The following is an 18,069-nucleotide window of genomic DNA, read 5'->3' on the forward strand; positions in this document are numbered from 1 at the left end:
TATCAAGGTTAAGGAAGACTTTTCATGCGTGTAATTTTATTAGATCAGAAGAACAAATCCTTCTGTCATCATGGTCCATTAAGAAACAGTAGCAGTTGTAGTAATAAAAAAAATCAGTAAATAGCCACACTGGGGAAGACATGTTCAGACAGACACAAATGGCCCTGTATCTTTTGTACTCAGAATCTGCTTCTGCCCTTTTCCAGTTTAAATAATAAAAGAAAAAGTAAATGAGATTACTGCATTTTTTTCCCTAGTTTTTCTGTACAAGGACAATAATTTCCTCACAATGCACTTCCCAAAAGCAAGAAACAAACATTGCATTCAGTGAGCACAGCAGATCAAGCCTGCACATTTAATTTGTGCCTTATAAAGGAGAAATAGTATTCAGAACTTAAGGGCTGTGCTGTGGTCTTCACCTCCATAAATGTGCCTCTACTGCTTGGCTTGAAGTAGTCCTTCTCAGGAAGGATTTCTCAGGAAAACTCTCATGTGTTTGTGAACCAGTCACTCTATTTGTGTAAAGGAAAAGGAATATGTTAAGCTTTTTATCTGCCCCACCCAAGCTCCTGAGGTGGAAGGGGGCAACCTTATCCCAGAGTTAAACTGCAGCTGCACTCTGGAAGTCCTTTCTGTCTTGAGAAGAGATGTGAAATTCATCATCAGCTGACAATCTTGGTGAATGTGAGGAAGCTTCTTCCTTTGTCCAAATCTTAGCTTCGTGTCTCAAAACAAGAATTCAAAAAGCTTGCCAATGTGGTTTTCCTTTTTTTTTTTTTTTTTTTTTAAATTTTAATTTAAATTGCCTCAAGGAAGCACTGTAAGCTCTTTTAAGTCCTTCCACCAAGTCACTGATGTTCCTGGCTAATGTGAGCTCTCAAACCTACACATAATTTTATAGTGTGAAGATCTAAAATTTAAATCAATTAAATCATATGGCATTGTATGAGTGCAATGATAGGTCTCCTCTAATTGTCTCAGTAAATTTCCCCTGGATCTCCTGTGGGTCACATCAGATTTATTTTTACTTCTCTACTGCCTGTATGGGCACAGGACTGTTTAGAGGATTAAACTGAGTGTTAATTCTCAAAGAAATCAGTTACAGCTTCTAGTCAGAACTCCAAAATATATTAATATTTGAACCTTAAATAAAAAAATTATTCAGCTTTGTAGTTTCACCAATCTTGATTTATAAGCAGGCTTTTGAAAAGGAAAAATTATTGGAATATGGAATTTAATCACTACTTTTATATCTGAAGGTGTTTGTACTGAATCTTCAAGTTTTTCCTCAAAAAAGCCATCACCTCTAGAAGCTGCACAAAAGAAGCCACTAGGAAACAAAAAAAATACATATCCTGTGTCTTCTGTGTCTCTGTGTGACTATTCTGCTTTGTGATTGTCTGCTTTAAAATTCATACTTGAAGGCGTGTTTAAATGAAAATTTGCTCAGAAAGTAACTGAAAAGGCAGATTATTTTTTATTTGATTCTGATGTGCTATTACTTTACATTTTCCTTTCTCTGCTGCTCAAGGGCAAAATGTAGCAGCAATTCCAGTGAGTAATTCCCAGCTCCATGATACTGCAGTGTTTACTGTAGCAGTACCACTTCACGGTTTCCTGACAGGCCTGGGAGGAGGCAGTGAATTTGGAATCAACAAGAATTTCTGCACAATATCACAGTGCTTCTCTCTAGGAAATCCTAGGTGGTGAGAGAAACCCCTGCCACGGCCAGGCCTTGCTGAAGTGGAAGGAAAAGGGAGTGGCAGCCGCTTTCCTTTCAGTGGCGTCCCTCGGGATTGTTCCCTAAGAGGCCAGGCAGTCTCCTCTCCTTGGCTTTAGATGCTCTTGTCGACCTTTAGAGATTGAGCACTGTGGAGGTCATTGCCTTGCAGTGTCACCCTTCCAGAGAGGTGAGTAAGTGCTGCTTAGGTCAGGCTGCTTGTCTCCAGTAGCGTTTGTACCACCCCCTTTATTTCCACATGACACTGTGGCCCTGATGGAGCCACTGATAGCAGTAACCAGTGGGGTCCCAGCCAGCTGCAGCAGCTCTGAGCTTGCAGGTCTTTCTCCTGGCTGCCTATCTCACTGGGTTCTGCATCAAGACACTTCTTTCAGACTAGAGAATGTGATGGGCACAGACAAGGCTGTCTTCTGCTGCCTCGTTGTAGATGAAATTATGGGTAGCACTGTGAAACCAAGTTAATGTATGTATAGTGTAGAGTAACCTATATAAATTACCCCATGTGTGCAGATCCCCAGGCAAAACACACGGTTGAGTCAGAATTTACAGGCATGGATAAGCAGTACTGTGCTCCTGAATGCAGCCCTCAAACTCCAGAGCATTTAATGTGGAAAGTGCCCTGGGACAAGGACCAATCTTTATGCTTTGTACACATTTTAATGGCCTGTTAATGATCAACCTCCACTCTACTGAGAAGATAAATTTCATGATGATATAATTCAAGCCAGATTCTTCACAGTTGCTTGAGATTATTTGTTGTAATTCTACTTTAGAAACAAATGATACATTGATGTGGCATGTAATCATCTCATCCTATTCTATTAACACTTCTACATCTCCCAGTCCTTGGTTGCCAGGGTGGCAGGAAAGGAAGGCAAATTGAATCCAGAAGTAATGGATCTGGTCAGTGGTTTGTTTAGCTCAGTCTCTAATATTCACTGATACTGAAAACTTGGGGAGAAATGTAAAAAAGAGCACGTACTGCCAGCTTTTCTTCTCTGTTACGGTTTTCTAACTTCTAGCAAACTGCATATTTAGGAATTTCCAGTGCTGAAGATTGCTGACTACCCTGACTGTCATGTATGTATATAATATATGCAGACAGGGCTGCCCAGAGTGTGTATGATGTTCCCTATGGATCCTGTGATTTGGTTATGTCCTGTGGGGTTTTTTACTTCTTTTTGATTTTGTTTTGTTTTAAAGACCATTTCATTCTGTTTGCTTTTCATCTTTTTTGCGTGATAATTTTAGCAGGATGCTTCTTGTGTTGCAAGTCCTACTCTACTCCTCATTCCCTTCTTTGTGCCACCTGACATTCTGCAGACTTCTGTCAAATCCTTCTTTAGTCTTCAACAGAAAATTGGATCTGTCTTTTTTTCCAGCCTTAACTTCCTTTTCTTGTAGGAGCTGTTCTCTGTGCCTTGAATAATCCAATTGAATCATTTTGTAAGTGGAAGGGAGGAATGAGCAGAACATTCTTAATGTGTGGGTACACCATTGATTTATAAAGCACTCAGGAGTTTTCTCTTTGGTTGAGGTTTTTATTACTTTTATTTTTTTCCTAAGAGTTTCTAATCTTCCATTGTAACATTTTGATGACATGAACAAAATTTACAATCTGAACAAACTCTTGTTTCCTATTTACCTTCTGAATATCCACTACTCTGCCTTTAGTTATTAATGGAGCTTCCTGAGAAACAAATCTGTTGTAGTGATTTCATAATTTTGATGTGGTATGTCTATGTTTTCCAGAAAACATCTCTTGCTTTTTTAATATAGGCTACCTCCTTAAATTTACTGTGTTACTGGTGTTAGCTCTGTTCTCACACATTCCATGCATATTTCTCAGGTGAAGCAATCTGTAATGTGCTGCTGGCATGGACAGCATGATTTCCTTACTGACCCCCACCCCGGGTTATTTTTCTGGGATGCCAGATGCAGTGAGCCGGAGCACCGTACCACAGAAGACTCCTCATGCATGGACTGCAGTGGAGAAGGAGCTCCTTTGATTTACACCTTTCTAGTAGGTGGTAGATTACTAAGGTGACATGAAATTGGGTGTTCTGCTGCATTTTCCCCAGATGCTGTTGTCTTTATACCTGGGCAGTGCCCGGTCTGATCAGACAAAAAAGTTCTCTCACCGGCACGCCTCCCTCTCTCTGCTCTTCCCAAGGAGATTTCATCGTTTCTTGGGCACTCCTGAGTGCTGGCTGAACAACAGGAATGGGCTTTCTTTACTGGCTCACACCTGAGGAGGTCTGGTTCCCAGTTTTTTAGGCAGAGGTGCTCCTGGGGGTTATCCTGGACTCTTCCTGGGGGCTTTGGGGTGGGTGTGGGAGGACTTCCCTGCTTTGTGGAGCTGTGGGAAAGGCAGCAGAGGTCTGTCAGCCCTCGAAGGGCTTTGTCTGCAGTCTCATTCCGGAATAGGTGTGTTCCCTATTGAATGAAGTGTCTGCCAGAAGGCTTTGACCCATTTCAATCTTGGGTCAGGAGGTTCTCTGACCTGTCATAGGATTTGGACTAAACTCTGGGGTAAGAGAGTTCAGTCTTTGATGAAGCCATACTTCCGGAACATATTTTGGCACGTGCTGCTTCCAGCAGTTTTCTTTCTTAGAAAATCTATCCTAAACAACAACTCTGGGGGGGGACTGATTCTCTGAAGTATTGGTCAGTATGGCCACTATTTCAGGCCCATTTAGCCTGAGGGGTGTGTGCTGGTGCTGCCACAGAGCCAAGAGCATGACAGAAATCTTGAAGGTTAGTGGGAAGATGCAACGCTGAAACTGGTCGTTTGAAAGAAATTAAACAGGTATTCAGAAAATTTTTAGGAATTCTGGGAAAGTAGAAGAAACTGATTTTGGGACTTTTATTGGGTAGAAGTGTTTTCAAAGCTAGGAGAGACTTGAGACGTGTACCTGCTGCTTCAGTTTGATGCTAAGAGTTGTACTGTGCAAATTATAAAATTGATATGTCCACTATGACCACTGGCATGCTTCTGTGAGCACTGTGGATTTTAAAATTTTTTTCTAGCAAGGCCAAGCCATAAAAAATCCAATGAGGAGGGGACACTAGAGAGTGGCTGAAGTCAGCTCACTGTAATGTTTGGTGTTTGAAAAAGCATGTTTGAGACTGGGAAAGAGAGGCAGTAGGGTAAGGCAATGTATTGATTAGATTGTTCCAAAGTACATTCACATGGCCCTTGAACTGTCAAAGACATTAAGCAAGGTTCTTATATCTCTAAAAACCGTAGCTGAAAAACATTTCTTAATTTCTTCATCTTTGCACCTTTATTCAGTGTTAATAGAAACAGATGAAGTTTGAATCTTTTTATTTAAAAACATGCTCATCACCTTTTCTCTGACTGCAGCAGAAATAAGATTTTTGTATTTTGTATTTTAGTCTGGATTGATGTTTGATTTATCCAGCAATTACAGGCTTTCACCTTATTTTTTCTTATACATTTTTTTTTAAGTGGAACACATCAAGTGTTCTTATTTTGACTAGTTCGTGAATAAACCTGCAGTTGATGTTGTTCTGCCTGGTGTGGAAGTGAACTTGTTAAAATTGCTTTGGGAATATATGTATATATATATGTGTGTGTGTGTGTGGCTTATTTTGAGTGGTCCTTTTCGATTTGCAGGAGTTGCATTGAATGGAAATTGCCGTGATTTACTGCTGGGCAAAGTGCCCCTCCCTGAAGAAAAAAGCAATGATTGTGCTCGCTCTAGTGGCAGAAGGCAGAATTGTTGTGTCACTTCGTGGATGATGTGTGACAGCACAAAAATTCTGTTTTAAAGACACTTTTAAAATGCAGTGGAAACACTTACTCCATTTAGCCTGAACTGGAAAAAGCATTTTAAAAAAAAAAGAGTAATTATTTATCTGTAAATAATCTGCAAATAAATCTGTAAAATAAAAACAGCTGGAAATGATACCATTATATCTGCCTGTTCTTATGACTGACTGTCCTGGATATGTTTAACAGGAATGGTAGAATTCTCTTTTTTTCACTCCTTTTTTTCTCCTTAAAAACCACACCAGCACCACCATTCTGGTATGTAGCCAAGGGAGGAAAGGATGGAGGTTGAGGCATTGACAGTCTGCTTGTGCTGCTGCTAAGATAGCTCCTAACTTGTGATTTAGTAATGAAATAATGATGTGCAATAATTTAGAATGGTCTCTCTGTCTTCTAGTCATAAATCTCCTTTGCTAGGAAGAAGAAGCAAGATGTCTTGCTTTCTCCTTGCTGGATGCTGTCCATGTTTAGGTGGCTTTGCATACAGGAGGCAATTCGTGCTGCAAATGCACAACTCTTCTGGTATCCATCTGCCATCCTTTTCATCTGTGCCAGCAGCATCTCCATATAAATCCTGCAGTGCTTATGGTCACAGGAAGCATCTCTTGGATAAAGAATAGAAGAAGTTTCTGGCAAATGTACCAAATTTTTGTCTTGGTTTGGGGTTTTGTTTGTTTGTTTGTTTGTTTGTTTTTAATAGGTGAGCCTTGGGTTTTTCTTCCTGTCAGTTCTGCTACATTGAGACTTCTTTTATTGTGGAAAGGATGTATACACATTTTTAACTGTGTTGCTGAGTTAACCACTCAGGAGAAATGCTGGAGAATTCCAAACCCTGGTATCACTGGAGACGAGTTATTACCTCATAGCCTTTTGAAATGCAGGCTGCAAGTGCAAATTTTCTTCTGCAGTTTTTAAGCTGCTTTGAAAAGCAAAACTGGATACACAGATTCAAGCTCACACCTGCTTTTATACCTGCTGAATTGTGACACGAGACAAGAAGTGTCTCATGTACTAACAACAAAACCCTCTTTTTTTTAAAGTGACTAAATAATCCAATACTTTTGAAGTTCTCAGCACTGCAGAAGAATTATGGGACTTATTTAAGGGTTTGAATATGTAATTAAGCATCTAATTTTAAACCTGCACACTCAATACTGTTGGATTTTGCTACCAAGTTACTTCCTTTTTATGGTGTCTGCCAACTGCTGAAGTATGCATTAGTGCATTGACATATTAATGCATTTTAGTAATGGAGGTACCTGATCAAGCAGCAGCCAAATGACCACAAAATAAATGTCTGGGTTGAAATCAGAACCCGCCATAAACAACAGAAAACTGCTTGCCTTTATCTTGCACTGACATCCCTATTCCCATCTGACTGGAAAAGCTGGACCCATTGGTGGAGCCCTTGTAGTCTTAGGACCCAGCATCCCCTCTCATTTATTACCACATTAATGGTAAAATGCATTATTTTCTTGGGCCTTCTTCATGCCTTTCCCTCCCCCTTTCTTGGGCTCATTTTTTCCAGAATAGTAGTACGTTCCTGTAATTCTAATTAAGCATATTCTGACTTGCTCATAAATTAAAACCAAATACTTAGCTATTACTAATACACACTAGCCTACCTGGTCACAATGAGATAGAGGCCTTCCCCAGCTCCTGGGTGGAGCCTTCTCCCTTGTCTTAGTGCTGACCTGGAGCAGTGAAGGTGGCTGTGCACCATCTGTGCTCGCTGAATTACTGCAGGCACTCCCCAGCTGTTGCTGATGTTGGCTTTCCAGTACTGCTTGCCTATCACTCACTTGCCAGAGTCAGATGCTCATTGAGATGACATTTGAATACAGTCCACTCCACTTTTTCCCAGTGGGGAGGTGTGATACCAGTAGGAGAAGTGGCATTCTCAGCTCCAGCAGATACAGTAGTGTCACCCAGTTTGTACTGATCTGTTGAACAGCAAACCTGTCATGTAAGGGGCAGTCAGAAAATTACGAGGCAGGCGTTTAACACCACAGAAGCAATCTCAGTATTTAGCATGCTGAGAATACCAGCTAATCAGGGAAGGCTTGTCTAGATGTCTGGATTCCTTTGGCTCCTGAGGTATTTTGTAGATGCTGACGGCCAGTGTGAACTTTAAATCAATTTATTGCATATGTTTACATATGCAGCGAAACCATTTGCCATATCATTTAACTACACGGAGTGAATTGTTGACCATGAGCTGATCTGACCTTTTCAGGTCTAATCAAGAAGTCTGAAATATTATTTTAGCCTGTCAGCTCCAGTAATATGCTGTAAGAGTATCTGGATCTAACTGAAAATGTCAAATGTGCTCTAATATGCAACCCATCAAAGTTACGAGGCAGGAACCAGTTAAGAATATAAATCTGTAATATCTGTGGTGCATCTCAATTGCCTGGATGAGTTGTTCTGCCATTGATACAAGCCAGCTAAAAACGTGGATTAAAAGCAATTCTTCAGAATACACGTGAGGTGTACAGCCACCTAAACATTAAAATGACCTTGGAAGAGGGGTGATAACTCCAGGTTAGAGTACTACTGAAAAAAACAGGGCCCAGCATGAATACTCGTGCTCTAGGGAATGTCTTGCTAGCTTTAGTGCGTGGTTACAAAAGATTAGTGGTCTTATGTAACCTCAGAATTTTCCTTTTTAATTTTAATTATTTGCCACTTATGAAGATTTTGCTCTTTCAAATAATAATCCATTATAAAAGCTGAGATATCCTTATCAATCTTACTGCATTTAGTAGTACAAATTTTTCATAACCCTGAACATTTCATGAAAAATCTACTTCTATATTTAAAAGTGTTCTAAAAATCAACACATAAGCAGAGTATTTAATGATTTAATTTTTAAATTTTTTTTCCTCACCTTCAAAATTTCTGTTCTTGGTATTTTATCAGATACTCAGATCTAGGATAAGTCTGCCTTCAATAATTATTTATCAAGCATGAGATTAATTGTTTATCAGTATAATTTCTGGATGATGAATTTAAATCTGGATTAAAGTGTATGGGTTTAATGAAAAACAAGTTTGTATCTTATGAAAATGTTGGTTTGTTTTTTTTTAGCTAAACAGTCTATCAAAATTGTTTAGCCTTAAAACATTTGTTACACTAAAATTGAGTTGCTTTTTGTCTGATTGTGGGTAGTTCTTGCAATTTGACGTGCTATTAACTGAATTGCTACTATTAGTAAAACGTTGTTGGAAGTAGAATCAAAATGAACTACGGGAAGCATTGCTGAACCGGTAACTTTGCACTGAAAATGGTGTGTTCTAAAGGCTCCACTTAAGGCTGTTTGTGCTGTTCTTACTAGGCAATGCTGCCCTCCCCTGGCATGCTGCGAAAAGCAGGAATTTTTATTCTAGAGCTTCCTGTTGAAGAGAAATTCGTGTATTGGTGAAAACGGTGGGGGGAAAATTCTCTTAAACTGCCCATTATATGCTTTCTCTCTTAAGAGAGAAAAGCAAACTCCAAACAAACCATAAACCAGACTTTTATGTATGCAGTGCTTTTATGTATGCATGATGCAGATGTAGATGAATGTACAAATAATATACATCTAATCTACTGTCAATACATGGTGGAGGGCTGAATTAAGTTTGTGTGGCAATTTGGAGGGTGAATTGAAGACAAAATAAACGATACAAGGTGGAAGGAGGACCAATGACAAGAAGCTTTTCTGTAACAGTATAGTTTTTTCTGGTAAACATGAATGATAAATCTCTAAACATTATATATATGTTCAGTTCTGCAACAGAGGAGTAAATGCGACCATGGCCAGCAGCTTGCATGGGAATAGGATTGGTTCTTGTGCAGATGAAGATGTAGCAAAATCATCATCTGCTGTCAGGGTCTGTTGATTACAGAGATATCACCACCAGCTCAGGAAGTCCCTTCACTGCACTGTCCTGAGAGCTGAGGAAGGCAGTCCAAGGAAATATTTCTGTTGCATGGTCTGTTCTTTAATGTATTTCCTCAGGTGTCTGGTACTAACTGCTGCTGGAGATAGAATGTTGGGGTAGAAGGCTCTTTAGGCTGTCCGGCTGTGGCTCTTATGTGTTAAATGTGTTGCTATTTGCTTTAATTTTGCAATCCTTCCATTTCTCACTGCTAGATAATTTCACCATAGTCAAGATAGCAGAAAGAGTGAAGCCTTGTTACAAATACAGGAATTTTAGTTCCCACATCTGAGTCTAATAAAGTGTGTGGAGTGAGATTTTCTATTTGTTTGTTTGTTTGTTTTTAAGGTATAAAACATAATTTTCTTTTTATGCTTAAGATTTTTCTAATTGCTGGGCAACTTGAAAAACACACAACTTTTTTTTTTTCCTGTGGCATATGACTTACGTTTTACTTGGTCCTCATTCCTTTTAATGCATTGAAGATCACCTAACACTGCAGAAAACTGGAGAGAGTATGTTAAAACCTCTGGTTCGTGTATTTCTTTCTGTCCTAGATCTGAACAGATTGCCACATCAGGAGGGAGGTTTTTCCCCCAGACTGGTTTGCCTGAGTACTTTGCCTGAGTGTGAGTCCTTGTCTACTACTTAGGGTCAAGTCACTTGGGAGATGTTTTAAGAGCTGTGGAGGACAATGACACTCCCAATCTGACTTGCTCTTCTCCAGTTTCAGTTTTATGTTGTGGTGGTGTTGATATTTTACTACAGCCTTTGACAGTAGGGTCTAGGAGTTGTTCTGTGTCTGTGGTGCCTGCTGATCCACAGAGCAGGCGTGGGCCATTCTGAGCTCAGCTCCAACCAGTAAGTGACCCGTGACTGTGGCAGGTAGAACCTGAAGATCCCAGTGGTCTTTCACAGGCTGTTGTTTCTAAAGTGACATTGCTGGCAGGAAAACAGCAGCATTTGCCTTCATGCACATCAGCAAGAAAGCTACAATAATCAATCCTTTTGGGAGCTAGCTGTAACACCACTGCAAGTAGGGCTCCAAAGTAGCTAAAGGTTGGGCTAAATCAACAGATAAGGTGCCTTTCCCTTTGTGACACCCTGCCACAGCAATACCAGTTTAATATGTTCTTTTTTGTTAGATCAGTATTTTGCCAGTGCAGCATCCCCTTTCAGCTCATCGAGTGTCTCATGCGAACGGCAGCGGTGTCACCCCTCGACCTTGAATGAATGTGTGAGGTCTAGAACTGTGTGACAGTTTTCTTTCTTCTCCATAACTTTTGCAGGTGTTGGGGCTGCTGGTGTGGACCCTGATTGCTGGAACAGAATACTTTCTTTATCCAGCCTTCGGCTGGGTGATGTTTGTAGCTGTGTTTTACTGGGTTCTCACCGTCTTCTTTCTGATCATCTACATGACAATGACCTACACCAGGATCCCGCAAGTGCCATGGACCATGGTGGTAAATATACCCATTCTTTGTTGATCCAGCTTTGCTGGCTTTTGAAGAGAATAAAATATTGGTGCATTCTACATGGATATTTTACCAACTCGTACTCTTTGCAGATTTTTCCCTGATTACTGTGTGGCTGCAGTACTTAACTTTCATACTACCCAGACGCTTTCAAAGCACTTTTTCTATGATGTTTCACCATTTTGTTCAGCCATTGATGTAGTGACTTGATTTTTAATGTGTGTGTGACTGATACTTACGCATAGTGACCTCTTTTTCTCTCTGTAGTGGTTATGTCCCATGAAGAATGAGTCTGTTGCTGCCTCTGAGGTAACAGACTTGGCCATATGGCTTAAACAGCAGAAATCCCTACTGGAATCAACACCATGCATTAGAAGCAGGACTTGGGCTCTTAAAACATGAGTCTTCCTCTGCTAAAGTTAAAGCAAGAGGTAGCAACAGAGGTAGCAACACTCTGACAATCCATATGTAGTCTACTGTGAAAATGGTGCTGAAAATTATTTGTATGTAAAATATGTACCATGTAAAGGATGTACCACGAAATCCTTTGCTTTGAGCTCAAGAGTTAAAGCAAATCGATAAACAGCTACTGTAATTACAGAAAAATTTCACAGGCACTTAAAATGCAGATCCAGTTTTTATGGTTTGAGTAAACCTGGCTCTAACTCTCAAAGGTGTATTTTTACCTCATTTGCATAACAGCCTGGTCTTCAGGATAGTAGATCCTAAAAGTCATTGTCATTTCAGCCAACTGGCTATTTGTGACGCCTCTAAGAATCACTACAAATTTTTTCTCTGCAATTGTTGGATACAGTGAGATACTGGTTTGGTTGGTTGTTTTTTTTTTTTAAACAGCTAAATATTATTGACTAGAATTCTGTTATTTCTATGATGAAATGTATTTGACTTCTGTGTTGCTAACAGCCTGTTATCAGCTATATAGTGTATGTGACTAAAATTGAATACTAGAATACTCTTGTCTTTTAGTGTTCCCATTTGCTGCTGCAATAAATAGCCAGCTATAGCAATTACTAATAAGAACAACCAGGATTATGTTCAGATAGCTTCTCTATTTTCGAGTTTCATAACCAGCAATTACCATTAAGGCTGTAACACTGCTATAGAAATGTTGGATTATTTCAATTACAGCAGTAATGTGTCTGGGTATGTTTAAAGGTGTGGGGTTTTTTTTCTCCCCATTGCATTACATGTAAGTAAAGTACAATCAAAGGGAAAGCATCTTTATATCCATTTGAATAAAGCTTTGGTCGTTACCCTTCTTTCATCTGGACAAACTGGAATATTTGATTTATTTCTATTTCATATCGAGTCTCTTTCTTGCTCTGAGTTCCAAATAAATGTAAGTCCAAGAGGTAGTCTCCTTTTATATAAAAGGGTCACTTAAAGAGAAAATAAATACAAAACAAATAAAAGATGCTTGTGTTCCAGCTTGTTTTGCCCTAAGGTATTAAAAGAACTTTTGGGAACAGCCTTGAATTGGTCCTCTGCTGCTCCTGTATGGCCAAGAGGAACATTGAGTCTCTCTTCAGAGAGATGCTTTTAAGTCTTTGTTGGAAAGAGCATGACACACTCCTTTTTGAGTGAGTTCATACCCACCTTTACCCTCTTCTCTGAAGAATCCTGAATTTCAGTATCTGCCAGTTACTGCTGTGTTTCCTCAGGTGACAGTTAGCTCAAACTGTTCTTATTGTACGCAGTACCCAAAATTACATTTGGACATCTCTGTCATAAATTCCCTTTTTGCAGGTTAAGCACATCACCAAATTGCTTAAGATGCAGTTACTTTTACTGCAAATTAACCCAAAAGACGTGCTTCAGAACTGACTCTCCTTCATAGTGCAAGTTTTTTGCTAAAACAATCAATGTAAGCTTTTAAAATCTGGTGAGTTTGAATTTAAGAAGCAGATGGTAATTTAGCATGAACCATTTGGTTTGAGTAATATATTGGCAGCAAAGGCCCAATCAGCTTGTGCTGCATTCCATCTTCCCCAACAGTGTTATTTCCCAGAGCAGCACTTCACTGAAATTATGTGCTTTTCTCTTTTTTTCTACATGACAAGATATTGCAGGGATTTGTAGCTTTCCAGGGTAATTGAGTCTTTTTGGAATGGGAAATCTGAAAATAACAACAAATACACTAGGTAATCAAATTTGGGGTTTCTAAATCAGTGCTTTACAGAAGTTCACCAGAACATGCCAATTGTTGGCATCTCATCCTAAAATTGACGGTTTGATATTTTATTGCTGTGCTGCCCAGATAAAACAAGGGGAGAGATCTGTGGATAGACAAAGTACCTTTTATTAGACAATCTGATATAGGTGAGATGAACCCCCACTCACTTGAAAGTGTGTGAATCAAATCTCAAGTGCCAGTCCTTGGACTCCATCTGAGTGGTGAGGCATTGCCCAGCCCAGTTCCCTGTGGAAGGGTAAGTGGATATTTTCCACTATTCCTTCTTAACTCCTCTTCTTGAGCTGCAGGTTCTTTTAGATTTTGCCAAAGCTGGTTAAAAGTGCATTAAATTGTGGGTAATGGGCATAAATTCCTAGCATCCACTGGGTCACACAGTGGGAATTAATAAGCTGGAGTTGCATCAGCTTGGCAACATTTAGGCAACTAGAGCAACAGAGTTAGAGGTTTTATTTGTGTGACACTCTGGAGTGCATAATTGGGGTCAAAAGCTAAAGGGAGATGATTATGTACATGAGGAGACCAGATCTATATTGAGTTACCCATTCCTGCAATTGTAACTAGATGCAAAGCATATCAGAGGCATTCCACTAAAATCTGGCACCAAATTTGTATGCCTTAGACAAGTAGCAGAGTAGACTTGGAAGGGATTTATCTTTTTTTAATAAGAAGAAACTTCCATGACCAAGTAGTGAAAAAGGACAAAGTTTCATATACATTTTTCATCTTCTTAGACATCTGTTCTCTCTTCCTTTCCTGTTCTCTCTCACATGCAAAAACCAAACAAACTTTTTGCTTGCTCTCTGAAGGGTTATGTAAGGTCATTGTTATCTGCTTTGCTTCTTTCTTAGAAATAAATAAAAGTACTCTGAGACATTAACTTTGCCTCTTGAAAGAGAAAATGCAGCATCTGACATGGGTCTTGATGACCAATGTAGTCCAGTCAGACTCTTCTCCTCCTTGGATTTACCAGTTTCTTTCTCCTCCTAAAAACAGGCAGAAGGGAAAGGTACTGAGAGCTGGAAGAATATAAAGAGAAAAAAAAGAGAAAAAAAGTCACTCTCTTCATGTCCTTCAGTAGTGTAGAAAACAAAGTTTTGGAAGCTTTATAAATCCTCTCCATATGTCATAAGTTATTGGTTCCTGTCTTTGTGTAGATTAGAAGTGTAATCAAAGTGCAGTTTGGTCTTGTTTCTTTGTTCTGTTTTTTATCATGTAGAGTCATATTCTTACTGCCTTACCCTTAGATTGTGGTAACCAAACAGAGTCCTTATTTTCACTTCTGAAAAATCACAGCCCACCAACTTTAAGACTTTTCTGGATTTAGTGTGATGGAGAGAACGGTTTGTCCAAAATATGGTTCAATGTTTATGGATGCTCAAAGCAGTTAAATCTTAATCTTACAGATAGAAATATGGAAGAAGGCAAAAACAGTTAAGAATGACACTTCTGGTGTACACTGCATGTGTTCAGGTATTTCAGAAGAGAGTTTTGTAATGCTGGAAAATGAATGCTTGTGCATATTAATGACGTGTGTTTGTCTTTTCAACAGGGTCTGTGTTTTAATGGAAGTGCCTTTGTTTTGTATCTCATTGCTGCCATTGTAGATGCATCTTCAGTTACCAAAGATCTGGACAATCACAATTACAACAGCTGGGCAGCTTCTTCAGTGAGTTCATTTTTTGTTTAAATCAGTTCTATATCCAGTAAAGTTATAGCAAAATGAAGACTCATTGGAGGTATGGGTTGAAGTTGCAGGTGTTCTGCATTTTGAAAAGCTGCAGAGTGATAGAGATCACATGCAAAACCTATAAGTAGCTGCAATTTAGTTCATGGTTCTTAGAGGTGACTAGAAATTCCACCAAGTGAAGACAGTCACATCAGAAAAGGCAGCAATGTTTTTAAGATCACACTGATTTCCTCCTCCCTTGCCCCCATTTATTACCAGCTCTCTGGCTGAGGTCAGAACAGATCAGACAAAAAACAGACAAAAAAGATTGTGTGAGCATCGAGTCACCCCAAAAGCAGTTGAAACTAACTCAGCTAAGTTTGCATACTTATGCATAAGATGCATTCAGCTTTCTGTGGCCTGAGCTACTGTCCACATTGTCCACACAGCACCTTGGGGAAAGCCCTGGAATGGTATTGCTGTTTCCACAATGATCTTCCTGTTACAGCTTCAACTTTTGATAATCTTTCCTTTGAGTTGCAAGGGCAACATTTGAAAAAGCATGTAATGTGATGAAATGGCTAATTAGTCTGATATTACTATCTTAGTGCTTAGATTTAGAAATCCAAAATAGTCAAAGTGGATAAAAAATAACTTTAAAACAAAACAAAAAAGGAACAGAAAAGAGCCTTGTCACTTTTTGAGTTAGGTGAACACATTCCCTAGCAAAGTGAAGGGAGTTGTAAAAGAACTTCTTTCATGTTGTGGCAGCAGGAGTCAAATTCAATTGTATACAGGAATTCCAAATTAGTGAGTATTCATGCTTCTGCAGTTGTCCTCCTGACTATTCACAAATCCTGTCTGAAGCTTATTTTGTATGGCCATGACACAGGAACTTGAGCACCTGCTCTGTTTTTGTCCTGGGAATTGGATCATTAAATCCCTGTCATTTCAGTGGTGTTCAGGGTCTTCTCCTCTTGGCAGTTTGTAACTACAGATCTGTTACTCAGCCACTGCAGCTGACAGGAACTTGCTTGCTGCTAGATAAGCCTCCATGCTGATTCAGGTTTTATGCAAAATGCATGACTGTTCAGTGTCTCATGGGAAGTTTGGATTCTCTTTTAATACTTCCTAATAATGTTTATCTAACACGGTGTCTAAATAAACTATTAGATGTGGATTCTTGCTTTCAAAATCCATTAAGGGTTTCATGGATAGAGGATTTAGCAAATCATCTATTCCCAATAGTCATTCTGTTAGGAAGATTTTAGATGGAGCTTTTATTTAATAAGAAACAAAATCATTGGAAAAAGAAGAGTGCTACAGTATTTTATTGTAATAAGATTTTACATCATCACCTACAGTTTTGTGGAGTTAGAGATTAAATTTTCATTAGACAATGCTCACCAAGAGCCCTCTGTTGAAATGCTTAGCTTTACTGCCTGGATGCTCAGCATGTGAGCATCACAGTGCCTACTGTGCTCAGCAGTGCTACCCATGCCAATGATGGCACATAAGCCAGGAACAACTGTAGAATCATAAAATATTTTTAGGCTGGAAGGGACTTCTTGGAAGTCATCTGGTCCAACTCTCTCCACTCCAACAGCTGGGCTAACTCACATCAGGCTACCAGTGCCTTGTCCACTTGAATTTGAGTATTTCCAAATATGGCCATTCCACAATGCCTGTGTTTGTACTCACACTGTGGGTTGGGGCTTTTTTTTTCCTAATATCTAATTGAAATTTCCTGCCTATACCTTGTGTTTTTTCCTTCTTGTTCTGTCATTGCTCAGCTCTTAGAAAAGTGGTGTCAATCTTATTTGCAGTGACATGTTTACTAGATTCAGTTACTAGCACAAAACATTCTGGTATTTTCGTTAAGACCGTGTTGAATGCTGTCTGCTTTGAACAACATCCAGTGATTAACAGGAACTTAAGCACCAGTGCTGAATTGGACTTTATCAGTACAAGTGAAATAAATCTAGCCTGCTACAGAAGGCTTATAATGTTATCAGTTTCTGACAGCGTAGTAATATGACAGCGTGGTTGCTGTCACTGAGGAATATCTTTATCCATCAGTAGAGGACCTCTGGAATTGGTGACCCAACCTGCAGTGCTGTTTGAGGGCTTGTCTGGGCCTGCATTTGGATCCAGGCTTTCTCTGTAAGCAAACAGATGCACTGTGAGCTGTGCTGAGGTACAGGTGAGCTGTGGGCAATATCTGGAACACAGCAGCAGGACAGGAGTCTTAGCTCACATTGTCCCACAGACAATTCCTCAGCCTCTAAAAGTGGCAAGTATTTCGATTGGTGGCAGTCCAATCTGAAAGATCCGTACTGAGGCCATATAATGAGGAATTTGTTTAAAAAGTTAAAATATATCATGCTTTGTCTGCTCCAAGCCTGTTTTTCTAGGCATAGTGTAAGCTTACTTTTACACAGTGTTGGCTGTGATGGCCACACAAGCACGAGGTGAGAGTGTGCCATTTGTGTCAGCTTGCTATTTTCCTTTTACCCAAGCCCCATAACTATTTTTTCCCCCTTAGAAATTACAGTGCTCTCAAATACATTTATTTCCTAATCAATTTTTCCTCTCTCTCAACAGTTCTTTGCCTTCGTGGTTACCTCCTGCTATGCTGGAAATACGTATTTTAGCTTTATATCCTGGAGATCACGAACTTTGCAGTAAATACTTGGTTAAAGTGAATTCTGTTGTGTAAAGTACCTTGAGGATTATTCACTTTTGATAAAAGCTTGGAAGAGGGGTGAGGAATTTTTTAACATTTCTCCTAGAATTGACACAATATAAATCGAGATCAATTGATTATTTATAATAATGCCATCTTTAGGGACATTTTTAACCTGACTTTGTACTATATAATAAAATTTCATACTGCCTCTTTTAAAATTAACATAGTATTTTTCTAGACATTGTATAGTTGTTACTACTAGACCTCAATGTGCCACCTATGTAAATGTAACTTTTTAAATGTTACAGTTATACTTTTGATACTGAAGGCTACCGAAACTAAGATTGAGATTGTTATCATTATTATGTATGAAAAAGCGACATTGTGCAGAAAAAAAAAACGCCTGAAAGTTTAAATAAATAAATAAATAAATAAATGATCCAACTGTACATGTTTTGTAAACTGAGAGTAGAAGCTTGCTTTTTTAAATTTCTTTTTCAGAGTACAATATATACTACCAAGAATTCTGATGATCCTGTCAGAGTGCACAGTCTAACAGCCTCT

The 18,069-nt window shown here is 39.2% G+C and overlaps 1 protein-coding gene across 1 annotated transcript in view; it reads left to right on the forward strand.

The window, feature by feature from the left end:
* CMTM8 (CKLF like MARVEL transmembrane domain containing 8) overlaps positions 1-17,944 on the forward strand; it is a 34,775-nt gene extending 16,831 nt beyond the window's left edge. The window contains exons 2-4 of the mRNA XM_009086146.4: positions 10,750-10,923; positions 14,700-14,816; positions 17,421-17,944. Of these exons, the coding sequence (XP_009084394.1) occupies positions 10,750-10,923; positions 14,700-14,816; positions 17,421-17,504 (375 nt within the window). The 3' untranslated portion in view covers positions 17,505-17,944. The remainder of the gene's footprint in view (positions 1-10,749; positions 10,924-14,699; positions 14,817-17,420) is intronic.
* The last annotated feature ends 125 nt before the right edge of the window (positions 17,945-18,069 follow it).

Source organism: Serinus canaria, chromosome 2 (assembly GCF_022539315.1).
Source record: "Serinus canaria isolate serCan28SL12 chromosome 2, serCan2020, whole genome shotgun sequence".
NCBI lineage: Eukaryota > Metazoa > Chordata > Aves > Passeriformes > Fringillidae > Serinus > Serinus canaria.